The 27890-nt window shown below is 46.1% G+C and overlaps 2 protein-coding genes across 6 annotated transcripts; one reads left to right on the top strand and one right to left on the bottom strand.

The window, feature by feature from the left end:
• Positions 1 to 1217: 1217 nt before the first annotated feature.
• On the top strand, positions 1218 to 13416 carry LOC118835807 (F-box only protein 6-like). Of its 3 annotated transcripts, none has more exons than XM_036743079.1 (6): positions 1218 to 1300; positions 4102 to 4428; positions 6316 to 6442; positions 8004 to 8099; positions 10470 to 10605; positions 11124 to 11393. In XM_036743079.1, exons 2-6 carry the CDS (start codon positions 4170 to 4172, stop codon positions 11307 to 11309), a joined length of 804 nt encoding a protein of 267 aa, XP_036598974.1. In that variant the 5' UTR covers positions 1218 to 1300; positions 4102 to 4169; the 3' UTR covers positions 11310 to 11393. The 3 variants fall into 3 exon arrangements, with proteins under 3 accessions (XP_036598974.1, XP_036598973.1, XP_036598972.1); XM_036743078.1 differs by lacking the exon at positions 1218 to 1300 and adding an exon at positions 1374 to 1528; XM_036743077.1 differs by lacking the exon at positions 1218 to 1300 and adding an exon at positions 2086 to 2300 and having other exon boundaries at positions 11124 to 13416.
• Positions 11524 to 27240, bottom strand: MAD2L2 (mitotic arrest deficient 2 like 2). Of its 3 annotated transcripts, none has more exons than XM_036743082.1 (9): positions 27159 to 27240; positions 25745 to 25796; positions 25512 to 25630; positions 19841 to 19912; positions 18737 to 18837; positions 17393 to 17487; positions 16599 to 16672; positions 12689 to 12781; positions 11524 to 11859 (listed from the first exon to the last, which is right to left on the bottom strand). In XM_036743082.1, the coding sequence occupies exons 2-9, from the start codon at positions 25782 to 25784 to the stop codon at positions 11818 to 11820; spliced, it is 636 nt and encodes a 211-aa protein (XP_036598977.1). In that variant the 5' UTR covers positions 25785 to 25796; positions 27159 to 27240; the 3' UTR covers positions 11524 to 11817. The 3 variants fall into 3 exon arrangements, with proteins under 3 accessions (XP_036598977.1, XP_036598976.1, XP_036598975.1); XM_036743081.1 differs by adding an exon at positions 26034 to 26161 and having other exon boundaries at positions 11524 to 12781; positions 27159 to 27216; XM_036743080.1 differs by having other exon boundaries at positions 11524 to 12781.
• Positions 27241 to 27890: the final 650 nt, after the last annotated feature.

Genomic DNA, 27890 nt, shown 5'->3' on the forward strand with positions numbered 1-27890 from the left:
TCTTAAAGATGTAGTCTGCCATGGAGTATCATTTGCAAAAGTCTCATCATTCACTTCTCAAACCTTCATCGAGGATGCTTCGGTGAGTGTATACATTACTCTCAGATTTTGAAGAAGTGAAAAAAAATAGGAATATGGTTTTTTTAATAATAATAGCATGATTTCCCACCAGCATTTGTTAACTTCTCCTTTTCCTATATCTTGAGACTAGATCCCTCAATGCCTTCTACTGTGTGCATCCTTCTTATAGGATCTCCCCTGTGTCTGACTCTCCATAGCCCCATTTGGAGTTTTCTTAGCAAAGATACTGGAGTGGTTTGCCATTTCTTTCTCCAGTTCATTTTGCAGATAAGGAAACTGAGGCAAACAGGGTTAAGTGACTTGCCCAGGGTTACACAGCTAGTATCTGAAGTCACATTTGAACTCAGATCTTCCTGACTCCATACCTGGAGCTCTCTATCCACTTCACCCAATTATCCCACCCACTTAAATGTCATTACTTTTGTTAGGAAATTGAATCTAATCAATCAATACAGAATTTGAACAGGGCCTATACACCTCCTTACTTAAATGAGTTAAAGTTATTTTGTGAAACACAAGGATTTAGCATTAGAGGAAAGCTTGAAAAAAGGAATTCACATAAAAGAAGGGAATTATCTCAGAACTAGAGACAGATTCTGAGGGTCTGGAAAAGAGGTTGGAGCAAGCCAGAAATTCTAGACAACATCTGGGAAGTAAAGGACGGACTCAGCTGTGGCAAAGGAGGGAGATATTAAGGACGGTCACTTGCCTCTTCAGACAGCTCCTGAGGATAACCGACTGAGGGAAGCCCCAAGAAAAAGTCAGTGAGCTCTCTTCCCAATTTCCCCTCCCGGGGCCTGTCTATCCACTGACACTACAACATAATCTGTTGTTTTATTACCCAAATATTTCTTGTAAATTGAATTTTTACCTCAGTCACAAAGACACTATAAAGATAAATAGAATTGGTTAGTTAGGCAGAGAGACCAAATTCTGCCCAAATTCTAGGGATTTTCCTAACTGAGAATTCAGAGCAATTATTCCTGAACTCCTACATCGTTGTTCTAAAACTCCTTAAAATAGGAGAGAAACACCTGGAACTCAGGGACCATTATATTTCTCCCAGGCTTAAAAACAGCGTATTATGTAAGAGAGTGTCATACGTGAAATGAAGCAGACCGGACTAAATGGCCTCTGAGGTCCCATCCACCTGTATTTCTACGATCCTATGATTATTACCATCAGAAAGGAAGCAACGTCTTCATAGTCTCCCAAACTAGTAAGTGTCGGAAGCAGGATTCCAATCCAGATCTTAGTGGAGAGAGGATTAAAAACTGCATTTCCCAGATCCCCAGCGAAGGCCCAGTAACGGCCCTGCTGCAGGGAGGGCCGGGAAGCTCGGGGTTGGAGTGTTTACGAAAGCCGCCGAAGCCAGAGTGGCTGACGGATGTAGGAGAACTCTCTGCCAGCCCCGACTTGCCCGGCCCCGCTCCGGCTGAGCCCCCAGGTTTCTGCCTAGTCGTAGCATGGCAGGGGAAGAGGCTGGGATCGGGTCTGCCCGGGAAGACGGGGCGGAGGAGGAGCCGGGGGGGCCGGAACACTTGGGTCCCCTCCCCGGCTGTAAGCCGGGAGACGAGGGGGCCTCTCGAACAGATGCGCATTGTCCGAACGCAGCCTGCAGTCTCCTAGGCACGTCTCTAGTCAGTTGCCTTGCGGCGGGCGCTGGGGAAAAGGAAATGTGTGTAGCAAGGACCCGGGACCCAAGCGGCAACCGCCGGCCTATCAGCCTGGCCAAATTTAGCTTTGCCACTCCTGGCCAGACCCAGTCTCTGCGCACGTTCGTTGCTGGAGGCAGGGGTGAGGGGGGTATGGTAGGTCGGGCTCCACCTTCATCCAGAGGGGGCCAGGGATCCCCAGCATCCTGTCCAGGGGGACTGCTAAAGGAGGGAGGCGGGGGAGAAGACTTCAGTATCTCCCCTCCCCCACCCCGGCCTCTGCGTTCCTCAGCTCTCTGCCTCTGGTTCGGCCACCGCTCAGCCTGTGTCCATAGGGAGTGGTCAGAGAGCCGGAACTGACCAGTTAGAAAGGGAAGGGGCCCAGGGGAACAGTAACAGGGCTGGTTCTCATGAAGATCGCGTACGGCGTGTGATGACAGCCCTTCAATTTATCCTTGGGCACTGGAAAAGGGGACCGATTTTAGCGCGAGCCGGACCTCAAGCGGTAGAGAAAGGAGAGGGGGCACCCTTTTGAAAAGCATCCCGCCCTCCATCGTCCGGCAAGTGAGAACTGACTTGCGTTACTTGTAATTGTTTGAAGTGCCGAATAAAATGTTAGAACAGGAACGGACTTGAGAACAGACAATGTCAAGGCCTGAAATGACTTTAGAACACGGAATATCGGAGCTGGGAGGTAGTTTAGAACAGGGACGTTGGGAGGCAGGCGGGGCCTTAGAGAGTATCTATCCTCATTTAACAGGTGAGGAAAGTGAGGACCAGATGGGGGAAGGGCCTTGTTTGTCAGTTAATGTCCTAGCCATTGACTCAGCCAGTAAGTGATAATGATGATGATAATAACACTTAAAGGTTTGCAAACTACTTTGTAATCGATCTCGTTTCATGTCCACAACAACCCTCTTATGAAGTAAGTACTATTAGTACATTTTTAGAAGCACTTGGTGGTGTAGTAGTTAGAGCATTGTGCCTCGAGTCAGGAAACTGGATTCTTTGTGACCCCATTTGGGGTTTTCTTGGCAAAGATCCTGGAATGGTTTGCCATGTCCTTCTCCAGCTTATTTTACAGGGGAAGAAACTGAATCAAACAAGGTTAAGTGACTTGCCCAGGGTCACTTTGCTACTAGATGTCTGAGGCCAGATTTGAATTTAGAACATGAGACTTCCTGACCCCAGGCCCAGCAGTCACCTAACTGCCCTTGGAGTCAGGAAGAGATGAGTTCTAATTCAGCCTCAGATACTTACTAGCTGGGTGATCCTGAACAAGTCTCAACCTCAGTTTCCACAACTGTAAAACGGAAAGGAATAAGCATTTATTAAGCATCTACTGTTTTACAAATATTATTTCATATGATCCTCACAACAACCCTATTAACTACTTCCCAGAGTAGTTATAAGGATCAAATGAGATAATATTTATGAAAAGTACTTAGCACAGTACCTGGCACCTAATAAATTCTTATTCCCTCCCATTTTACAGTTGAGCAAATTGAGGCAGAAAGAGGTTAAGTGACTTGGATGGCATCACACAGGCTAGCATATATCTGAGGCTGGATTTGAACTCTGGTCTTCTTGACCCCAAGTCCAATGCTCTATAACTGCCCCCCCCCCCAGCCCAAGCTAACTAGCTTCCTATCACTAAGTGCTTACTATGTGCCAGCACTGTACTAAGCTCTGGGGATACACAAAAAGGGCAAATGGAGTTCCTACTCTCAACAATTAACAAAATACATCCAGGGTAAATTATAAGTACTATCAGTGGGGAAGATACTGGGTTTTGGGGGTGGGGGGAGGTGACATTAGGACATTTTTCAGAATTTCTACAAGATACTTCCTATAGAAGGTAGAATTCAAGCTGAGTCTTGAAAGAGGCCAGGGAAGTCATGAATGGAGATCAGGAGGGAGGGCATTCTGGGGCATGAAGGACAGCCACTGCAAAAGCTCTGAGTCTGGAGATGGAGCACTGTTTGTGAGGATCAACAAATAAGGGATCCTGGAGGGGAATAAAGGGTATGAAAAAGAAGCCAGATTATGATAAAGGCTTTGCTGTGGTGGGTTTTTTTTCTTTTAAATAGTATTTTATTTTTGTCAATTACATATAAAAACATGAAAGGCTTTGAATGCCAAACAGAGGACTTTTATCTGATCCTGGAGGCAATAGGGAGCCATTGGAGTTTATTGAGTAGGGAAAGCAGTTGCTTCTCGTAGCTTACTTGAGAAGCTGTTCAGAAAAATCAAATGATATAGCATGTACAAAGTGCCTTTAAAGCCTCAGAGGCCCCAAACGCTCCTTGCCCCTCACCTTGCTGTCAGATGTCCTCCTAACTGCTCTCTTCCCTTCCCTGTTTAGATACTGCCTCCTCCCAGGCTTGTGCCGACTGTGGATGATTGTCCATCCCCACCCCTGGTGCCAGGGCCATGGCCTCCATCAATGACCTGCCTGAGAACGTCCTCCTGGAGCTGTTCTCCCTGGTGCCAGCCAGGGAGTTGCTGAGGCACTGCCGGCTAGTCTGCAGCCTGTGGAGGGACCTCATCGACTTGGTGTCCCTGTGGAAACGCAAGTGCCAGAGAGAGGGCTTCATCTCCGAGAACTGGGACCAGCCAGTAGCCGACTGGAAGGTTTTCTACTTCCTCTGCAGCCTCCAGAGGAACCTGATCCGCAACCCCTGTGCCCAAGGTGGGTCCCCACCTTCACCTCATCAAAGCTGACTCATACTATAGGCATGTAGATTGTACATGGTCTGGGTAGCCCAGTGCATCTGGAGTCAGAAGACTCATTTTAAATCCCAACTCTGACAGTTTCCACCCATGTGATCTTAAGCAAGTCACTTCCCTTGGAGGCAGGGTGGCACAGTAGTGATGACACTGAATTTGGAATTAGAGCACCTGAGTTCAAATTTCTGTTCTTTGTGGAGCAAGGACCCAAGGTCTCATATGCTAAGTCTCAATTCAATTTAAAATAATTTATTAAGCACCTATTAATCAACAAGGATTTATTAAGGACCTACTGGGTGCCAGGCAGTGAGAATACAAAAACAAAAGTGTAACATTCTCATACTGGGGGTTGAGGGTAGTTGGGGTGTGTGTGGGGTGGGGTGTACAACAGGACCCCAACTCAGTAATAAAGTGTCCTTGCTCACCTTGGTGAGGCTGTTTAATCCTGGGCGGCCTCTTTCTACTCAAGACCCAGAATCTGGGTCCCAGATATTCAGTCTTCCCTCCTGACCCACATTCCTGTGGAGGCAGCATGGTATAACAGGGGGAATAGACCAGAACTGAGTTCAGGTCCCATCTCTGAAGCATACTGGCTGTGTGACCCTGGGCAGATTCCAACCTCTCAGTGTTCCTGGCAACAAAAGCCATAAATTGCAGATAAAGTACCCGCTTTCACAAGTAGAGAGAATTACTCACTTAAGAGTTACCGATGCCAAAGAAATCACAGAAATCACATATGCAGCATGCATAAGATGACAAGCATAGGGTTTGGAAAATAAACAGAACTTGCCATACATACACAGGAAACTCAAAGCATGTCAGATCTTGACCTCAATAAAAACAGCCACTCTTACAAATATTCAATTAACTGCTATTCTTTCGTAGCAACAATTTGGCTAGCAGCAGCTGTTGAGGCGTAAGACCCAACGGGACCAACAAGAGCTGCCATCACAGGTTCTTTGATCTGCTTTACTAAGGAAAGTAAGGGGTTAACAATCTCACTTTAATCCAACATACATATATCATTGGCTTAGTTCAGGGGGAAAAGCCAATACCCTGAACTTCAGAGCAAACACAAATAAATTACAAATGGAGACAATATAAACAGACCAAATCACAATCCAGTTACCAGAGAAGAACCAATGGGTCTGGGTTAGCAAAGTGGGGATGGGGGAGGGCTTGCCCAGAGTCACGCGTCACTCTTCCAGTGAGTGAGAGCCCCAAACAAAAAATGCCAATCTCTGAGTTTATATACCCTTTTCAGAGGCAAGCAGGTCATCAAAGACTCCTGATTTAATCAAAGAAACAAAGGCGGGACTCATCAAGGGCAGTCTATTAAATAAGTGCTCCAAAAGAAAAAACAGTAAAAAAAAAAAAAAAGTCCCATCTTAATTACTGATACATCTTTCTAGCAAAGAGTGCTCTGTTGTTCAGCCCTGTCAGGCTCTTTGTGACCCCATGAAACATATTGTCTATGGAGTTTTCTTGGCAAAGATAATAGAGTGGTTTACCATTTCCTTCTCCAGTAAATTAAGGAAAACAGAGGTTAAGTGACTTGCCTAAGGTCACACAGCTAGTACCTATCTGAGGCCAGATTTGACCTCAGGTTTTCCTGACTCCAGGCCAAGCCCTCCTCCCAGCCACCTAGCTGCCTCCTAGACAGGGCCTAAGTGACTTGCCACAGCTAGTAAATGTCTAAAAGTGCTGAACCACCTTAAAGACAACTATCATAACCCAACCTAAGCATTCTCTTCTCTAAACACCCATTTCCTCCAACTGCCTCACATCCTGCCCTGAACCCACCCACTTCCCCCAAGGAGCTCAAGATTATGCTTATTCTTTTTTCTAGAGGGGTTGAAATTTTGGACAATAGACCAGAATGGAGGAGATAAATGGAAAGTGGAAGACATACCTGGAGCCCACGGGCGAGATTTTCCAGACCCCAGAGTGAAGAAATACTTTGTCACCTCCTATCAGTAAGAGGAATCCTGACTTGAGTGGGCTCTAGTGGGAAGGGAGGGGCCAGGGAGAGTAGGGCCAGGAGGTTGATGGGCAGCTGAGAAATAAAGGCAATTGTAATAGCTAACCTTTATATATAGCACCTGATCTATCATCTCCATTTTACAGTCAAGGAAACTGAGGCAGATGTGGTTAAGCAACTTCCTAGGAAGTGTCTGAGGCTGGATTTCAACCCAGGTCTTCCTGACTCCAGGCCCAGCACTCTATCATTGAGCCAGCTAGCTATCACCTCCCATCTCTGTGAATCTGCATTGGCTGTCCCTGGAATGCTCTATCTGCTTCAAGGGCCTTCCCTTCTGAAATTACCCTCCATCTAGTCTGTATCTGTGTCGTGGCTGTACCCGGTCACTCTTATGCTTTCTTCACAGGAATGTGAGGGCATCCCCACCCAGGTTTTAGCACAGTGCCTAACAACAAGTAAATGACCAATAAATTCACTGACTAAAGTCAACCAGCAAGCATTTATTAAGTACCTACTGTGAGCCAGGTGGGCAGCTAGGTGGTGCAGGGGACAGTGCTCCAGGCCTAGAGTCAGGAAGACCTGAGTTCAAATCTGGCCTCAAACACTTACTAGCTGTGTGACCCTGGGCAAGTCACTTAACCTTGTTTGCCTCAGCTTACTCATCTGTAAAATAGCCTGGAGAAGGAAATGGCAAACCACTCCAGTATCTTTGCATGACTCACAAAGAGTCAGATATAACTGAAACCACTGAACCACGAATGTGCTAATGGGAATGCAAAGAAAGGTAAAAGCCATGCCCCTCCCTCAAAGAGCTCATGGGACCCAGGGTCAGGAGCCAGAGGGAACCAGTGAGACCATCCAGTCCCATGTCTTTATTCTGCAGACAGAGAAGCTGAGAGGCTGGAGGAAGGCGATGACTCAGCCAAGGTAATTCAGGTCATAAGCAGTGGGCCAGGGACTCAGCTCCTCTCCTTACCTTTCACATTTCCTCCTTGTGAAGAAAGGCAATTGCTGAGGGATCAAAAATGAGTTACTGAAGTTACTGGATGCCAAATTACTGTCATTCAGTCATTTTCAGTCCTGTCTGACTCTTCATGACCCTGTTTGGGGTTTTCTTGGCAAAGATACTGGGGTGGCTTGCCATCTCCTTCTCCAGCTCATTTTATAAATGAGGAAACTGAGGCAAACAGGGTGAAGTGACTTGCCCAAGGTCACTCAGCTAATAAGTGTCTGAGGCCAGATTTGAGCTAACTCCAGGCCTGGCCTTGTATGCATTATAGCACCACCTGGCTGCCCTAAGTCACTGATTACTAATGTTCAAGGGGAGTCCTTCATTTCCAGAGATGACTTAATGGGAGGTAACTTTAAGACCCCTACCTCACTCATTCATTCTCCTATTAGAGACAGAACCCCAGGAGCTGAGGGAGGGGTCACAAGATGGCCCTGGGAGGTCACATCGGATGGGCTGAGCCTAGTGCCCCTGACTGGCATGGTGGGGTGGGCATAGGAAGAGCTCCCATCTCCAGGCCCAACTAGACGTTCCCATGTCTCCCCAGCACGTGCCTCAAGTCTCAGATGGTGGACCTGCAAGCCGAGGGATATTGGAAAGAACTAATGGACACAGTAAGGCCGGACATCATAATCAAGGACTGGTGAGTGGGCTGGAGCCTAGGGGGGTGGGGTGGGATTGTCCCCATCCTGGTGCTTTTTCCTCTTCACCATGACTCTATGCACATGGCAAGGCACATGGTAGTGTGACCTGAGGCCCAGCAGGCAACTTAGCCCACACCATCACTCACTGTTCTCATCTTCCTCTCTTCCTACCGAGGGTACCACCATCCTTATCCTCAGTCATCCAGATTCATGGCCTCACTGTCATCCCTAACTCCCCATTCTCCCCTCCCCCACATTTCCAAATAATTGGCAAGTCTGGTAGATTCTTCCTCCCCAACGTCTTTTGAATCTGTCGTCTCCCTTCCACTCACATCGCAACCAGCCAAGTCACCCTGGACTGCTGCTGTAGCCTCCCGCATGGTGTTCTTGCCACCAGTCTCTTCTTCCTCTCCAATTTACCCTCCCTGTAGCAGCCAAATTGATCTTGGCAAAGCACAGGGTGGTCCCAGCTATTCCTATTAACTCTAGGATCGGATACAAACCCCTCTTTTGGTAAAGCCTTTCACAACCTGGCTCCAAACCACCTTTCCAGATTTATTATGTTATTCCCCTTCACAGGCTCTAGAGTCCAAACTGGGTTACCTTGGTGCTCTACACATGACATGCCATCTCCCACCCCTGTCTTTGTATGCAGGGGTGGAGAACCTGTGGCCTTCTGGTTGAGTCCAAGTTTTATGAAGTTTGGATTCAAAGGGCCACACTTGAGACATGTGGCCTCAAGGGCGCAGGTTCCCCACTCCTGGTATAGGGTATCTTATATGTGGGACCTTCCCTTGCCTCACTTCGCCTCTAGGAACACTTAGCTTCTTCCTTCAAAGCTCACCTCGATTACCACCTTCTCCATGATGCCATTCTTTTTTTTTTAATCACCCAACAAACATTTATTAAGTTTGTCCTATTTGTAGACAAGAGACGTGGTGGAACACTAGAGAGAGAGAGAGCTGGTTGGTCTTGAACTCAGAAAGACCTGAGATCAAGTTGTTAGAAACATACTCAGTCTAGGAATAAACAATACTCGTTGGAAGGCCAGGAAGGTTTTAATTATATCTTACATTTATTCCTCCTGAATAAATGTGTACCTCCCATGAACAGAGTAAGGGGAGTACATGGGACTCAGACAAATGCCAGTCCTTTTATTGGCTTCTAATTCCAATCTCCCACCAGGCTCTTCATTCGCCAGATGTAACCCCCTGACTGCCTATGTCATGCCCTCCTCAAATGTCTCCTTTAAGTATCCACAAGCCTCTAACCTTTCACCTACCAGAGCTTGGTCTCTGCCAGATCACAGCTCTGATTAGAACTGGTTCTAATCGGTCACCTGACTCACATTCTGCTAAAGCTGCGGCGGGGGTGGGGATACTTTCAACTCTGTGGAAACAAAACTGCTTCCACCATTCATGAGGCCATTCTCGACCCTCCCATTGGCTACTGCGTCTTATATTTATTTGTGTGTATATGTGTGTATGTGTCCACACACATATACATATGTAAATAGTTTGCTTTGTTATAAGTTCTCTGTCTTTGTACCTTCATACCACTTAATACCTGGCACATAGTAGGTGCTTAATAGATGCTTGTTGATTAATTTGTAATCCCATGGGAAAGCCCAACGATAGCATTTAATCCAATCCAACTGTACTCAGGTGGATTTGCAGTAGGTCTTCCTGACTCTAAGTACAGACCTACTGCAGAGCCACCTCAGACACTGACTAATTGTGTGACCTTGGACAAGTCACTCTTTGAGAGCCTCAGTTTCCCCATTTATTAAATAAGTGTTAGACTATGTGAACTCCATGGTCCCTCCCCCCTCTAAACCAATGATCCTAAAAGGCACTTGAGTTGAAAACCAATCAGGACTTCCGGCTGGGCTATGCTAGCAAGGTTTCACATAAAGAAGCACCTCCTATCCATACGTAACATCAGGTCATGGAATCATAGATTTAGAGCTAGAAAGGACCCCAGCGGTCATCCAGTTCGGGGCTCCTTAAACTTTTTTCCACTCGCAACCCCTTCAGTGCTTCTTCACCCGTGGGTCTCCATCCCATGTGGGGTCAAGATTCTAGTCTAACTCTTCTATCTTACAGATGAGGAAACTGAGGCCTGTAGGGAAGTGAAATGATTGATCCTCAGAGCCAGAATTTGAACCCAGGTCCACTAGCACCGAGGCCAGTGCTCCCTCCTCTGCGCCCCGGTGGTCACTGCCATCCCACTAAACATCCTAGATGGAAAGCCAGATGACCAGTTGTTGGGGACATGATAAAGAGGCCTCTCAGTCCAGGAGCAGAATGCACTTTTTTGACTTTGGCATTCTCTGCTTGCGCTCAACTGGCCCTTCTTCCTTCCTGTAGGTTTGCTGCCAGATATGACTGTGGCTGCCGCTACCAGATCTGTGTGCAGTTGCTGTCCGCTGACTACCTTGTTCTGGATACGTTTGAGCCCCCAGCGGTGGAGATCGAGCAATGGAGTGATTTCGAGTGGCGAGAGGTCAGTGAGGTCCTGGGGGACAGGATGACAGAGAAGCCCTAGGCTGCTTTCCCATTTCAGTTCTCTTTGTCCCCATTCCACATCTTCTCTGAGGGAATTTGGTCAGAGAATACTTCGCAGAAAGGGTTCTTAATCTGAGGTACATGAACTTTAAACATATACATATTTATAAATATAATACCTACTTCTATTTATGAAACATCTTATAAATAGAAATATTTCTATATTTTATAATTTTATATATATATCTATGTTTCAATGACCATATTTCATTGGTTTATTTTGTAATCCTACTATTTTATTTTATGCATTTAAAAACATGACTGAGAAGGGGACCACAGGCTTCACAAGAGGGGTCTAGGACACAAAAAAGTCTAAGAATCCCTGCCTTATACAGCCCAGACCTTTCTATTCCATATTATCTCCATCCCCTACTTTCCCTCTCCCTCCAATTCTGCCAACCCAAGGTTAAGAACCATAGAAATACCTCCACTAAGTGACTAACTGTCCTCCCCCAGGTCTCCCACACATTCTCCAACTACCCCCCAGGAGTCCGTCACATCCGCTTCCAGCACGGGGGCAAGGACACTCAGTACTGGGCTGGGTGGTATGGCCCCCGAGTCACCAACAGCAGCATCACCATTGGCCCTGAGGTCACCAGAAAACCCAGTCCTACAGAAGGGGCAGCCAGATGTAGCAACTAGATCCAGACCCAGATGGAATGAATGGTGACAGCATCTTCCTACTTTCACAGCTTTGATTTTCAATAAACACTTTCCATAGAGACAGCCTGCAGTTGGTTTGAGGAAGGAGGAAAGTGTGGGGTCAGGGGGTGAATGGTCCAGGCTCTTCCAGAAGCATCCTCAGTCTCAGGCCAATCGAGGCTTCCCTATCTTGGAGCAACAATCCACAAGACGCTGCCCTCAGGTCTTTTATTGAAACAAAAACCACAGTCTGATATACAATGACCACTTGTGGACAGCAGAGAACAAGGTCCTGGGTTCTCTCCACCCTATCCCTGGGATTCCTTCCTAGCGATCAAAGGCTGGTCTGCGTGTGACCAGAGCAGGCAGAGGGAGCCAGTATCGAGGGCAATGTGGACTTGCCAGACAACGGGGTAAGCGCACTTGAAGCCCAGGATGCAGTTCCAGGCCAGGAGGGGCCCATGATTGCCGCCAAAGTCCAGTCCTGCATTAGCTGGGGAGGCCTGCTTCAGCTGCTCTTGTGAGCCCTCTCTTCTACATACAGCTGCATCTGTTAGAAGGAAACCATGCCAGTGGTGATGAAGGTAAAAAGTTATGTTTCTGTGGCACTTTAAGGCGAGGTATTCTTACCATCTCCCCACCCCCATTTCACAGATGAGAACACTAAGGCTCAGAGAAGAAGTGATTTGCCTTGGGTTACACAAATGCTAAGTGGAAGGAGGGAATCAGACTTGCTCTATGTGATGCCAGAGAGCAGTGGTTAGAAATAACAGAGAAGCAAATTTGGCCTTGGTGTCAGGAAGAACATCCTAACCCCTATCCCCTAATGGGGGCCATCCAAAAGTGGCACAGACTGCCTTAGGAGGTCACGAGTTTCCCTTAGCGCTCTCTGAGCAAGACCACTTGCCCAAGATGTCATAGAAGGGATGCTTTGTGGGGACAGGGATTGGACCACCCGGCCTCTATGATCCTGGGGACTCTTTCTAACTGAGACAAATGCTCTCACTCAAGAGGGGTGGGTGGTCAGAGGACATGAGGAAATAGCCAAGGGCTGTCTGTAGCCTGCCCATTCTCAGCCTGGGTCATGGTCTAGGTGAGAGGGAGCTTGCCCAAAGTGCCCCAGGCCAACCAAGATGAGACAAGTCAGGCTACTATGCGTGGGCTCTGTTCCAGGTATGAGGCATGGGAGAAACCAATTCCTTCCTGGAGAGTTTAAAATAATAGGATGGCTCTTCCTAAGCCATCAACCAAAGGTAGCTTAGGAGGTCTGATCACATCCCCTAGGCCCCTAACAAACACTCTCTAAGCATTGTGAAATGTGTCTCCCAGCAGTCACTGGGATGCCTAGGTCCCATGACGTCCTTGCCACTCAGCTTCACCTTTAAAATGTCTGAGGTCATGGTCTTCAGTGGGATTAGCCGAGGGTCATGCATGTGCACATCTTGCTCATCTGCCAAGATCCAGGGGAAGTCCTGAGAGCAAAGAGGGCAGAATTCCATGAGACATAAGTTGTTGAAGAGGGAAAACCCCCAGCTGAGAATCTCTGGGCAATGTTCTTAAAATGTTCTTTCCTAATAAGATCAGGGATGAAGCAGGGATGTTCATAAATTAAACTATCGGTCTTTACAGATGATATGATGGTATATTTAGAGGACCCTAGAGAATCAACTAAAAAAACTTGAGCAAAGTTGCACGATATAAAATAAACCCCCATAAATCAACAGCATTTCTACATACTGCCAACCAAACCCAGCAGCAAGAGATAGAAAAAGAATTTCCACTTAAAATAACTACAGATAATATAAAAATACTTGGTAGTCTACCTGCCCAAAACAAACCCAGGGACTTTATGAACACAATCACAAAACACTTTTCACACAAATAAAGACATCTAAACAACTGGAGAATTGCTCATGGGTAGGCTGAGCCAATACACAGACAGTTCTCACTTTATATAAATTCACATCACAGAAATTTGACCTTAAGAATTCTGAAAGAAATCCCCATTCCAGAAAAACACCTATGTTAACTTTACTGTACACATAACTGTGCTCTCTGTCTCTCTGCTCCTGCAGCTTCCTACACACTCCCAACCAAAAAAAAAAAATCCTCCAAGTGAAGCAAGAGAACAGATGGGCGCTATCAATAGTCACATGAAAAAAATGCTCTAAACACTGCTGATTAGAGAAATGCAAATTAAAACAACTCTGAGATACCAACCCACACCTTTCAGACTGGTTAACATGATAGAAAAGGAAAATGACAAATGCTAAAGGGAATATGGAAAAATTGGGACATTAATGCACTGGGGTTTTAGGGGCATTTAATCTCTTTTTTAAAAATTTAAATAGTATTTTGTTTTTTTCCAATTACATGTAAAGGCAAATATTAACATTCGTTTTTTAAAATTTTGAGTTCCTTCTTCCCTCCCCAAGATGGTAAGCAATTTCATATAGGTTATCTATGTGTAATCATGTATAATCACGTATAACATTTCCATATTAGTCATGTCATAAAAGAAGCAGACCAAAAGAATAAAAACATGAAAAAAAAAAGTAAAAATAGTCTGCTGCTATCTGCATTCAAACTCCATAGTTCTTTCTCTGGATGTGGATGGCATTTTTCATCACGAGTCCTCTGGAATTGCCTTGGATCCTTGTATTGCTGAGAAGAGCTAAGTCTATCAAAGCTGTTCATCGCACACTCTGGCTGTTACTGTGTACAATGTTCTCCTGGTTCTGCTCACTTCAGTCTCTATCAACTCATGTGAGTCTTTCCCAGGTTTTTCTGATGTCCACCTGCTCGTCATTTCTTATAGCACAATAGTATTCCACCACAATTATACCAGAACTTGTTCAGCCATTCCCCAATTGATGGGCATCCCCTCTAACTTCTAATTCTTTGCCCCCACAAAAAAAGCTGCTATAAATATTTTTGTACAAGAAGGTCCTTCTTCCCCCCCCCCCTTTTTTTAATCTCTTTGGGATACAGACCTAGTAGTGGTATTGCAGGATCAGAGGGTACACAGAGTTTGATTGCCCTTTGCGCATAGTTCCAAACTGCTCTCCAGGATGGTTGGATCAGTTCACAACACCACCATTGTTAATGGATTTATAAAGTAGTGTGACCATTTTGGGGAACAATTTAGAACACACCAAAAGAATGTTACACATAGTAACCTCAATATTATAAGGACCATCAACTGTGAAAGATTTGGCTACTCTGATCAAGACTGAGCCAAGACAATTCCAAAGGACTCATGATGAAAAATGCTATCCATCTCCAGAGAGAGAGAGGGAAAACTACTAAATTCGAATGCAGATTGAAGCATATTTTTTTTAGTTTTATTTTTCTTGGGGTTTTTTTCTGTCTATTTCTTTTGCAAAGTGGCTAATATAGAAATATATTTTGCATAACTTCGCATATATAACTGGTATCAAATCAAATTGCTTGCCTTCTCAAAGAGGGAGGAGAGGAAGAAGGGAGAAAATCTGGAACTCAAAATTTTTTAAAATGACTGTTAAAAAAATTTGCATGTAATTAGGAAGCACTAAATGAAATAAAAATTTATTAAAAAAATCCCTGGCCAAAGGGAGTCCCTTCCCACTTTGAGCCATAGCACTTGGAGGGAGATCCCTATGGAAGCTAAGGGCAGCCCCACAGTGTGGCCTTCTCACCAACTGTCATATTAGTACCTGCCTTTCTTGATGTTCCAACCAAGCCAGATTCCATGGGGAGTCTCCTCCCTACCTCCCAGCCTTGGCTAATCCTGTCTTACATGTTTAGAATGTTTCCCCTCCCCACATTCACCTGTTAAATTCTCACCCCTCCTTTGTCCTATCTTTTGCCTTCCTTTTGTATCTCTAGCATTTAGCACAGTGCCTGGCACACAGTAGGTGCTTAATAAATGCTTATTGACTAACGCACACATGCCCCTTTTGTTTCACTTTTGGATTATAGATTTAGAACTTGGGGGGACCTCAGGCCACCTAGTCCAACCTCCCCTGATTTTACACAGGGAGACACTGAGGTCTGAACTTCACAGCGTACTTTGTGCAGCATGTCTCTAGTGCACTTATCACAGATTTTCTGTATCGTGGATATTTCCCAATAGAATGTAAATTGACTGGTTTCCCTTGTGTCTCACAGAGTACCTATACACAGCAGGCGCTTAATAAAAGCTTATTCACTAATTGTATGTGTATGTCTGTTTCTTCTTTCTCTATTAAGTTATGGGCCCCGCCCTGGTGGAGCTCACTCTCTCTCTAAGCAGGGCCTCAGTTTCCCCCAGCCATATGTCAACAGGGTCTATAAGTTCTTCATCCTTAAAGGATCCTCCCCTGTTCATACCACTACCCACCTTTTGCACGCCGTAGGTGATTAATAATTTTTTAAGATTTAATAAATACTTATTAAGCACCTACTGTGTGCCAGGCACCCTGCCTGGAGGGTGGAGGAGCTTGGACCTCAAACAAGGGCGAGGCTCAGATAACATCCACCAGATCTCACAGGTTTCCTTTTGAAGCACATTCCTCTTCTCCCACCAGCCCTGTGATACCAGCAGAATGTTTTTCTCCTCCCTGTTTTATGGGTGTCTCCTCCCGGCATAAGAAATGGCCAGTTCTCCCCCCTTCCCAGACAGGCCCAAGGCCAGAGGCTCATCACTCAGCAGGCCACAGAGGGGATGGATTGTTCTGGGCAGAGAATCACCCACTAAGCTGCCCCTCCTACCTGGGAGTTCATCCACTCAGCTTTGGACCTTCTGGTCTGAGGCTGGACTGTCCAGGGTACACAAGACACTCTGCTGACCTACTATATATTCAGGCAGCTCTGAACCATGTTTCCCATCCTGTCCAGCCACCTCCCTTCCCTCCCTAACCCCTCTCACTGGCCTGGGATACATTAATCACACCAACACCACCTTCTGGAATGAGCATGACAATCTCAACCTACGGCTCCATTCTGAATCTCTACAATTCTCAGAACACAATACCCTTCCTTTCCTGGCCTCCTTCCCCAGCTGTGTTGTTTCCCCCGGAGGCTAAAGGTCATCTCCCTTTGGTATGTGTCTCTCCAGAGCATACATAGCACTGTGCTTGGCACATAGCAGGCATTTTGTGAATGCTTTTTCATTCACCCAATCATACTGACACGTGAGGAATCAGGTGGAGAGAGGGAAAGAGACCATTCCATGGTCAGATAGCAAGCCCTTTGTCAGAAGCAAAGCTGGAGACCAGATATCCTCAGGAAATTACCATTTGACACACAGAGTCAGGGACCAGAACTCACCTTGATCACCTGAATCTTCTCCATGTTTCGTGTGGCTGCTTCCCGCGTGTGGACCAAGACAGTGAAGGTACAGCCTGGATCAGGGAGGAAGAGACGTCACAGCAGGAGGGGAAGGGTGGTACCCACAGAGAGAAAGCCTGATCACTTCCCCCTGGGATCCTTTCTGTCTGCCCTCCCCAGCTGGCTCGAGCACAATGCTCTGGCCCCTTAATACTCAGGGTAAAATGACCCAGGGTCTGCCCAGCTGGACCCATCTTCTAAGACCTATTTATTCCCTTCAAGGCCATCCCCACTTCCACCCACTCACAGCCTCTGTCCTTTTGGCACTCCCTGGTCTAATGAAGATTAAATATAGGTGTGGAAAGACTTAAGGACAGTCTCTTTTTTTAAAAGAGCCCCACAAGGATGTACATAAGTAGAAATGGTCTAAGCTGAGTGGATGGTATGATTGGACCCAGGAGGAGTAAGTCCCTCATGGAAGACTTCCAGGAGGTAGTGAGGGGGAAGCCTGGCCCTGAAGAATGGGAGGGGTATAAATGGCTTCATGAAAGAGGCAGAGCAATGGGCTGGGTTCAAGCATGTCCCATGGAGCATGCGTGGCACTTGACCAAGGCACCTGCATCCCCACAAATGCCCAGGGGAATTCAGCTCAGTGCCAGGAATGCCCTACAGGAGGCTCCCCTGCAGACCCATACCCCAAGGACAGATGCCTAATTGGATGGACAGGAAAAAACCAGCAAACACCCAAAGCCAAGGAGTCAGGAGGACACTCAGGACAGGTGAGCAGGGCCTACCTGGGGGGTTGTGGTCCAGGACGGCATCACAGACACTGATCTTCAGGATGAAGGCACGAAGGAGCTGCTCCACGTGGGACAACAGAGAGTCTGAGCTGGGAATGAGAGAAGGTCACCCTGTGTACACTGTAAGGAGTTTTCAGCCACAGGCCTCACCCACCCAGTGAAAGCCAGGCTGTCAGTGGGCTAGAGCCTTGGAAGATCATCTCAATTAATTCTCTTCATTTTATGGATGGAGAAACTAGGGCCCAGAGAGAGGAAGTCAGCTGAAACTGGAACCCAAGTTCCTGACTCCCAGGGTTCTTTTCACTAAAGCCATGTAAATGGAGTCTAGCAAAGGGTTCTGGGTCCCCCCTATCAGTCTGCCCCATTCTTTGGGTCTCCTAAGCACATCAGAATGGGGTTTTAGCATGATATTGCTGGACAGGGGCAAAGAACAAGAGGAGGAGAAATTGAAAAGAGGGGTTCAAATCCTCATTCTGCTACCTGTGTGACCTGGGATAAATCACTTTCCCTTCGGGCCTTTTTGTCCGCTGTATAATTGGGGGGTGGGAGGAAGTACTACATAGCTCTGAGCTCCCTTCTAGCTACAGACCTATGATCCTATGAGAAATGCCAAGCTACACATAGGCATGCCCTTTTTGGAACTTTCTCAGCCTCAGTTCTTCATCCCTAAAATCCAGAGGTTAGACTAGACCAGGGGTGGGGAGCCTGTGACCCTGAGGCCACTCGTGGCCCTCTACATCCTCAAGTGCAACTCTTTGACTGAATCCAAACTTCATAGAACAAATCCCCTTAATATAAGGATTCGTTCTGTAAAATTTGGACCCAGTCAAAAGGCCACATCTGAGGACCTAGAAGGCCACAGGTTCTCCATCCCTGGACCAGACCTTTGGGCGGTCTGGGGGAGCCTGTGGATGGACCCCTTTTCAGAATCATGTTTTTAAAGGCCTAAAAATAAAACACACAGGACTACAAAGAAAGCCACTTCTATTGAAATATGGCTACCAAAAGGGTTAAGAAAATAAGCTCATGGGGCCAGCTCAAGAACCCCAAGGTTCTCAGTGCCAATGTTCTCCGTGATGAGGTCCTTTCTGGTTCTATCAGACATCCCAAGTTTTGATATTGTCTATTTCTAAGGTTTCTTCCAGCTCAGACATTTTCTGAGCTAGCGTCCCTCTGAGTTCCATTGTTCTGGGTCCTGAGTGCCCTGCCCAGCTCTAATATTCTAACAATGTTCTAAGACCCCATGAGCTCTGGTGCTCTCTTTTCTAAGCTTTCTCCCAGCAATCCTACGGTTCTGTGACTCTTTTCAAAGAAGGGAGGCCAGAGTTCTGGGCTTACCTGATAGAAAGCAGGGGAGGTTGAGTGATTTCGAAGACAAATCTCTCCACTGGGTGGTGCTCTTTGTCCAAAATCACCACCACGACCTTCTCCACATCATTCTGGAAATACAAGTCAACCACAACGACCAAAGCCATGGAGAAACCAGCATTCTGGCGCCCACATCCTTCTCAGGCATCCCGCAGCAGGGAGAGAGCCCCAGAATGCAAACCCTAAAGTTCCTCCACAGGTCAGAGTTATAAAAATCACCTGAAGTCAGTCGGTGCCCAGAAGGGAGCTTTTGCTCCCTTCTACTCCTGAAGTCAGTCAACAATCAAGTCAATAAGCATTTATTAAGTGCCTACTATGTACCAGGCACTATGATAAGGGTTGAAAATAAAAAGACCAGCCCCTGCCCTCCAGGACTTTGCTTTCTAATGGGAGAGACAACTGCAAACAACTATGTCCAGACACAGTAAATGGAAGATAATGGTGGCACATAGTAGCATAATGTGGGCGTTGAATTTTGACTATGCATGTGTGTCTGTGTGTGTGTGTGTGTGTGTGTGTGTGTGTGTGTGTGTGCACATGTGTGATTTCATTAGATACCACCTGGGAAGGAAGCTCCCTTTACCTATGCAGATAGCAACTGCTCTTTACCTTGCCTGGGGCACCAAGAGGTACCAATCCTGGATTGCCCAGGGGTCATCCAGCTCTCTGTATATTATGTAGCCAATACAAGAGAGAAACATGGCACAGGAGAAAAAGAGCTGGGCTGCATCTGGATTCAGAGGATCACAGATTTAGAGACCGAGGGGAGCTGGAGACTATTAACTCTCTCATTTTAGAAAAGAGAAAACAGAGGACCCAGGTTCAAATCCCCACTCAGCTACTCTATGCATTTGGGTAAGCCATTTCAACCCATCTGGGCCTCAGTTTCTCTGTCTGTAAAATGAAGAGACTAGATTAGCTCTAAGGACCCTTCCAGCCTTAGATCTAATCTGATGACCTGTCTCAAAGCTCAGGCAGAATCCGTGACCTCCAGAGGAGCACAAATGAGGCAGTTAGAAAGACCAGAGGGCTGGAGGGGATCTGGAGGGCAGGGGCAGCAGGATTATTACTCACCTTCTCCAGCAGTGGCTTCACACAGTGGAGGGTATCTTGAATGTACTGATTCAGCTCCGGATGGCAGGACATCTGTTCACAGAAGAACCAAGAATGAGGTCCTTGGGATAATCAATCAGCATTTATAAAGCTCCTACTATGTACATGGAGCAGATGCTGAGGATATAGAGACCAAAAAAAAGTAAAACTATCCCTGTCCTAAAGCCACAAGCAATCCAATTGCAATAGAGTCTTATTAAAATAGGAAGAAGAGGAAGGAAATAGGGGTGGAATGGAGGGGCCCCAAGAACTGCTATCCCCACCCTCATCTCCCCTAGGTCAGTGGTTATCAATGAGCATGCCATGTTGTTGGGTGTGCCACAAAATTCTGCATGCAATTATAGATAAAAAGTCATTTGTAAATAATTTTTTATATAAATTTGACTTCACCAGCATATGCACCATTGTGAATCAAGTATTCACAAATTTTTTTAGAAACCTTGCCTGTCAACCATAGGCTCAAGACACCTCAGAACACATAGAACCTTGAACTCACAAGGAACAGAAATGACAGCTCTTATTGAGGGGAAAACTTTGCGTATGTATTACACGCCTCCCAACTGCCAAGTTAAATCTTGAGGATGGAGTGCAATCTGGAGCTATGTCCAAACAGCTATGAAACTATGCATGCCAGGAGCAGCTAGGTGGTGCCGTGAGTAGAGCACCAGCTCTGGAGTCAGGAGGACCTTAGTTCAAATCCGGCCTCAGACACTTGACACACTAGCTGTATGACCTCGGGCAAGTCACTTAACCCCACTTGCCTTGTCTTCCTCCCTCCAAAAAAAAAAAAAAAAAAAAAACTATGCATACCCTTTGACCTAGCAATACCATTACTATTCCAAAGAGATCAAAGACAAAGGGAAAGGACCTATTCATACAAAAATATTTATGTAAGTTCTCTTTGTAGACTCATGGTAGAAAATGCTGTCCAATCCAGAGAAAGAACTATGGATGGCTTCTGAATGCAGATCAAAGCAAGCTATTTTCTCCTTTTTTGTTTTTTTCCCTTTCTCGTGTTTTTTTCCCTTTTGTTTTGATTCTTCTTTCACAACATGACTAATATGGAAATATAGTTAACATGATGGTATATGTATAACCTATATCCAATTGCTTGCCATCTTTGGGAGGGGGGAAGGGAGAAAGAAAAAAATTTGGAACTCAAAATCTTATAAAAGTGAATGTTGAAAACTATCTTTATATATAATTAGAAACACTAAAATACTATTAAGTAGGAAAAAAATTAAAAATAGATTGTTAACTGTTAAAAAAAATGTTCTTTTTCTGGTGGCAATTGAGATGCCCATCAATTGAAGAATAGCTGAATAAGTTCTGGCATAGGAATGTGATAGAATACTATTGTGCTATAAGAAATGATGAGCGGGATGGCTTCAGAAAAACTTGGGAAGATTCACGAATTGATGCAGAGTGAAGTGAGCAGAACCAGGAGAACACTGTGTAAAGTAACATCGATGTTGTAAGGATGATCAACTGTGAATGACTTAGCAATTTCAGTCAAGACAATGATCCAAGGCAAAGGACCCATGATGAAAAATGCTATCTACTTCCAGAGATGATGAACTCTGAATGCAGATTGAAGTATATTTTTTAAAGTCTCTTTATTTTTCTTGTTTTATTTTTTATTTGTGTTTTCTTTCACAACACGGTTAATATGGAAATATGTTTTGCAAGATTACACATGCATAACTGATATCAAATTGCTTGCCTTCTCAAGGAGGGGAGAGGGGAAGCAGGAGGGAGGGAGAGATTTGGGAACACAACATTTTGAAAAACGATTGTTCAAAAAAAAAAAGATTGAATGACCACCACCCTAGAACAGTTCAAAGTTCTGTCTTTTGATGAGCGCCCAATAATGTTAACCCTTCCAATGACACAGTACATAGAGCACCAGGCTTGGAGTCAGGAAGACCTGAGTTCAAATCCAGCCTAAGACACTCGCTTGCTGTTACCTTGGGTAAATCACTTGACCCTGTTTGCCTCAGTTTCCTCATCTATATATAAGATAAGCTGGAGAAGGAAATGGCAAACCACTCCAATATCTCTGCCAAGAAAACCCCAAATGGGGTCACAGAGAATCAGACACAACTGAAATGATGGAACTACAAAACCCTTCCACGTCTTGTCTTCACCGTCAGACTCCAGGCTTCTTTGATTTTGTATTTATACCCCCACCCCTTAACACAGTCAGGTTTTAATAAATGCTTTTCATCTATTCATACCGCCTGAGTTTCAACTTAATTCAATTTAACTAAAAAAAAAAAACTACCAAAAAGTCGGTCTCTATCCTAGAACAGCATCTCATTATTAACAGTAAGCATTTACACGGTGCTTTACAAATACTATCTCCTTTTATCCACACAACAACTTTGGGAGGGAGGTGCCAATATCATTTCCATTTTATAGTTGGGAAACTGAGGCAGACAGAGGGTGAGTGGCTCACCCACGGTCACAGCCAGTGAGTATCTGAGGCCAGATCTGGACTCAGGGCTTGATGTCTGTACCTATTATATGTCAGGGAATAGGCTGGGAGTTGGGCACACAGAGACACTGGGTGTCAAGGAAGGGAGATCCCATGCTTTCTTCCTCTTGTGCAAAGTGGGAAGATCTTTTAAGACTTGACTTATATCCTTCAGAAGTCTAGACTTGTGGTTTTATTTGGTATAGGGAACTCCCAGGTGAGGGAACTGCCTCCGCCAAAGCAGATCAGCACCTTCTCCTTCTCTGACACTTATAGTCTCGACTTATACAAGGTCACACAACCAGTAGGTGTCAAGAGGCTGGAACCGGACCCAGGGCCAGCTCTCTATTCACTACACCAACTGCTTCTCTTCAAGCTTCCCCCGATTCTCAAAATTCAGAATAGGGTCAAAAAGCCATACCTGGGAATCAAGGGGCCTTTCCCAAACGTCTCAGTTTCCAGTATGTTCCCCTGCAATACTGTTCAGTTGTTTCTCAGCTGTGTCCGACTCTTCTTGACCCCATTTGGGGTTTTCTTGGCAGAGACAGTGGAGCGGTTTGCCATTTCCTTCTCTAGCTCATTTTACAGATAAGGAAACTGAGGCAAACAGGATTAAATGACTTGCCCGGCTAGTTATCTGAGGCTGGTTTTAACCCAGGTCTTCCTGACTCCAGGGCCGGGCACTCTGTGCACTATCCATCCCCCACCAGCTGTCCATACTGCCCTCAATATTATCCTGTATTTATTTTGTATGTACATACACACATGTTGTTTCCCTGAAAAGAAAATAAACCCTTTGAGAGCAAGATTGCCTTCCTTGCCTCTGTATCCCCAGCACCTGGAGCACAGTAGGTGCTTAACAGTTAATAGTAGTAAATAGTAACAGATATTGATTGATCTCCCACCATCCCCTTCTCAAGATTACCTTTTTTCCAAGTTTGGTGGGGTTAGGGGGTAGAGGAAGGATAAAGAAATAACAGCTGTTGTGTTTACTTCTATTGAATGGGGGAAGAGAGCACATGTAAGGCAGTGGTGGCCAGGGAGGGCCATCTTGGTTAGGAAAGATTATGGTGGAGCCAACAAGAGCACCAGATTGACAGCTTCTTTCCATGCAACAACAGCAGTTGATATGATTACGGCTCCAGCATTGGAGGGGGTGGAGGCTTCCCTTCTCTTTCCCATCCCAAATCTGGTTAGGAGACATTAAGGGATGTTTAGGATTGGTTACATCCCAACCAGGCACTCAGGGATAAGGAGAGTTAATGAAGGAAAGAACAATCTGCATTCAGAGTTCATCATCTCTGGAATTTTCTGGGTAGCTTCTTTGGCTACCTGTCCTCCCTCTCCTTTAGATCACAGAGAAAAGTTTTTCTTTTCCCCTTTCTTTCAAAGCAGATTAAGGGGAAAGATGATTTCATTTGTAAATAGGCCAGGAAAAATGCTGGAATGTGGGGATCTCAGAGGCCAAGCAAGTACTAGGGAAAGGAAGTTTCCTGGGGCTCGAGGGCTCAGGCTCTTCCTTTCCCACTTGGGACATTAAACTTCCACAGATTAGAAGAATCTCAGAGATGGGGGAGACTCCAGAGGGCAGCTAGTCAAACCTGTGTCAAGCAGGAATCCCAAGGAAACCCAAAACACAGATCTCGCCTCCCGATGTTCCTCAAAAGACCCACTGAGGATTCCTGGAGCCTCCCTCATCTCTTGAACCCTCTTACCCACCCTAGAAGTCTAGGATCAAGACAGCTAGGTATCCCACTGGGCCTAGATTCAGGAAGACCCGAGTTCAAATCCTCGGATACTTACTAGCTGTGTGACCCTGGGTAAGTCTCAGCTTCTATTTGCCTCAGTTTCATCAACTGAAGGTAATAACATCCCCCACCTCCCAGGGTTGTTTTGAGGATCAAATTTGATAATATTTGGAAAGCACTTAGCCTGAAAGACAGTAGGCACTATATAAATGCTACCTGTTATCTTTCAGAACTGCTTCTAGTCCGCAGCATGGTGCTAAGCAAGCCCTTTTGAAGCTTCCTTTCAGAACCACTGACTTGGAAGGACCCAAAAGGTGATCTAGTCCCACGACACCTTCAAGGCTCAGCTCCAGGTGTGGAAGCTTGACAAGAGGCCTTTCCAGAATCCCTCAGCTGCTAAGTACTTTCCCCTGAAATCCTACCCTGTATTTCTTCTGTATTTCCTACACCCACGTCGTTTTCCCCAAGAGACATCAAATCAGGGAGCAGTAGAAATTACTATGGAAATGCAGTCAGTGATTCTGCTCTTGCTTTTCTGGAACATCAGGCCTCCCCCATGATAAGCTCATCACCTGAAATCTCATCATCCTGGAAACTGATACAGCCTCTTATACTCATCACCTCAGAGCCCCTTGAGGGAGAGGCAACAAACCCCTCACAAAGCCTCCCTTTATAGAGGACTCAGAACTTTCCCCCCATTTGATTGTAAACTCCTTGAGGGCAGGGACTGTCATTCTTTTTCTAATTAGTATCCCCAGCACTTAAGTATAGTGCCTGGCACAGAGTAGGTGATTAATAAATGTTTATTGACTACCTTCCCGACCTGGGACAATTCAGTAAACATTTATTAAGCACTTACTGGGTGACAAGTATGGTACTAAGTGCTAGGGACACAAAAGAGATGAGCCACACCACCTTTGTTGACTTTGGTTTCTTCACCTCTAAAATGAGAGGGTTGAACCAGATAATCTCTGAGGTCCAACTCTAAAGCTATGATTCCCAAAAAATGGGTATCCAGCTCCCACTTGAAGATTTCCTCATCACAAGGCACCCACTGTCCCCTAAGGAACCCCGCCCTACTTTTCAATAAATGTTAGGAAGTTTTCCTTATATCCAACCAAAATCTGCCTCTCTGCAACTTCCCTCTGCTTCTGGTTCTATCTTTTGGGGCCAAGAGAAGTCAGAAACCCCCTTCTACATGAGTGCCCTTTGATTTATGAAAATAGCTATCATGTCTGTTTTCTAGGACAAATAGTCCGGGTTTTTCAAATGATACTAATATGTCACACTCTCCTGTCCCCTTGTCCCCCTGGACCCAAATGAGTTTATCAACAATGTCCACCATAAAATGGGTTGACCAAGAACTAAATACAATACTCCATAATATCCTCACAGCTCTATCCCCTACCTGGACAGGCACATTGTATTTTTTTCTCTTCTGGAAGATTCCAATAGGGTAAACTTCTCGGACATAGAGGATGAGATGCACAGCCACTTCCAAGAATTCACAGAGAACATCAGCCACAACTGGAGACAAGAGAAACAGACTCTGAGGTGCCGCTGTGTGAACAGTGACACCAATACCAGAACCAACCCGATGTCAGCTGTCTGGCCCAAGTCCCCGAAAAACAGAGCTCTTACCTTGTCCAAAGTTAAGGTCCTGCCGAGTGAGAGTCGTCATTCTTCTGGCCACCTGGGAGAGGAGAAAGAAGACCTAGGCCCTTTCCTAAGCAACCGCTCGGCCTAATTGTACCCACTGTCCCACCAAACCCAAAGGGGCAAAGAGGCACTCACAGATCACACGGGTAAAGAAACAGAACCTTAAATTGTTATTATTATTAAATTAGATTTATATTTATATAAATAAATTATTATTAAATTATCAAACTTACACAATTAAAGTCGAATTTAGAACTCAGGAAGCCCTTACCCATCTGGGAGAGCCTTCATCTGCCACCCAGACTGGTAGGGTTAGGCTGCTGTCGGTCCCTTTCTAATGGGAAAGGAAAGTATCCAAAACCCTACTCCCAAGGACTGTCGAGCACAATCCCCCAAATCCTAAAACAGTTGGAGTCACCGTTAGGACAGCCTAGGGCAGCTATGATATTCCTACATTATAACAATGATAATAATAGCTAACATTTACATAGCAACGTTTGCAAAGTGCTTTACATATGTTATTTTGATTCATAACAACCCTATGAGAATGTGAGCCCCTTGAGAGAAGGGGCTATTTCAGGTTTGAGTTTTTCCCCCTCCATTTTGCCTTTGTTCTTGCAGCCCCAGTACCTAGGTACACACAGTTAGCATTTAATAAATGTTTATTGAATAAATGAGTGAACAGACTAGACTTCACCCTCCAGGTTCCCACACTCTGGGACCTCAGAAGCCAATTCTGCCTAAGGGAGGCGGGTGAGAACACAAAAAATGAAACGAAACCATCTCCAGCCTCCAGGAGTTTAAGAGAAATTGACCAGGGTCGCTGGACCAAACAAACCCAGAGTAGCAGGGCTGGATGATCAGGTTTTGGGGGAGGTGGGGGGGGGTCCCACAGTAAAATGAGCATCGCCCCCATCTTGCAGCGGCCCGGAGTGTAGCTAGGGCTCTCGTTTGCCAAGCCAGGGCCGGTCATCTGGACCTAAGGCACCCCCCCCCTCCCCACGCCCAACTCTGCACGCAGGCGAGGGCCCAGGAAAGTTCAGAGTCTCCAGGTCTCCCTTCCTGGGATTTTCAGGACTGTGGGGGGTCGGAGGATGTGGGAGGCAGGAAGGGGCACCCCTGGAATGGTCGCCTGAAAATGGGGACCCCCTGGAAGATGCAGCTGCCGTGGAGGGGGGGAGATCCTGGGAAGGGGGGCGATCTGGGAAGGGGAAAGGCTGTGAGCCTCCCTCCCGCGCTCCGGACAGTGCCCATCTGGCTCCGGCGGCAGATCCAGGGCACAGCTGGCGCAGCCGGCAGCAGTAGCAGCAGCTGGGCAGAGCCCCGCACCCCTCTCCGCTACATAATGCACACCCGCCCGGACCCCCTCCTCCCTTCGAACCCAGGGGACCAGTACCGGCTGCCGGCGCTCAGCGCGGGGCGGCCGAACCCAGAAGCTCCGGCTCCGGCTCCTTCTCTCCCCGCGGCCCCGGCGCGGAACCCGGGTCTCCCAGGCGCGCGGCGGGGTGACGTCCCACTGCCTCCCACCGGGTCCTAGCGCCCGCCCAAACTCCCGGGCTCCGCCCCTATCCTGGGCCGCGCCGACGCAGCTCCCCGCCCCTCCCCTTCGTGCTCAGCGGAGCCCCCAACGGCGGACATGCTGGCAATATCTGGATAGGTGGGAAGGAGCCGCGAAGCCGGAATGCTTTAGAAGCTCTGTCCCCAAAGAACTTAAACCCACAACTTTTCAAAGCCCAAAGAAACCTTAGAGATCATCGAGTGAAATTTTATTTGTAAAGCGCTCAACAAAGTGCCCAGCATATAGTAAGCGCTACATAATGTTATTGTTATCTTTATCTTCTACATGAAGCCTTCCTTTCTTCATCCCTCCAACTCCTCCCTTCCCAAGTGACTTCACTAGTTAACGACCTTGCATATATTTAGCAATGTGCTAAACACGGACATTGGGCAAGTCACTTAACCTCAGCCTCAGTTTCCATCTGTAAAATGGGCATCTCGATGGCGCCTAGCTCACGGGGTTGTTGTGAGGATCAAATGAAAGTTCTTTAAATAACTTTGCACACCTTAAATGTTAGCTATCATTATTGTTATATTTGTATTTATTAAATTCATATTTATTGTGGATATA

This window comes from Trichosurus vulpecula, chromosome 2, assembly GCF_011100635.1.
Source record: "Trichosurus vulpecula isolate mTriVul1 chromosome 2, mTriVul1.pri, whole genome shotgun sequence".
NCBI classification, from domain to species: domain Eukaryota; kingdom Metazoa; phylum Chordata; class Mammalia; order Diprotodontia; family Phalangeridae; genus Trichosurus; species Trichosurus vulpecula.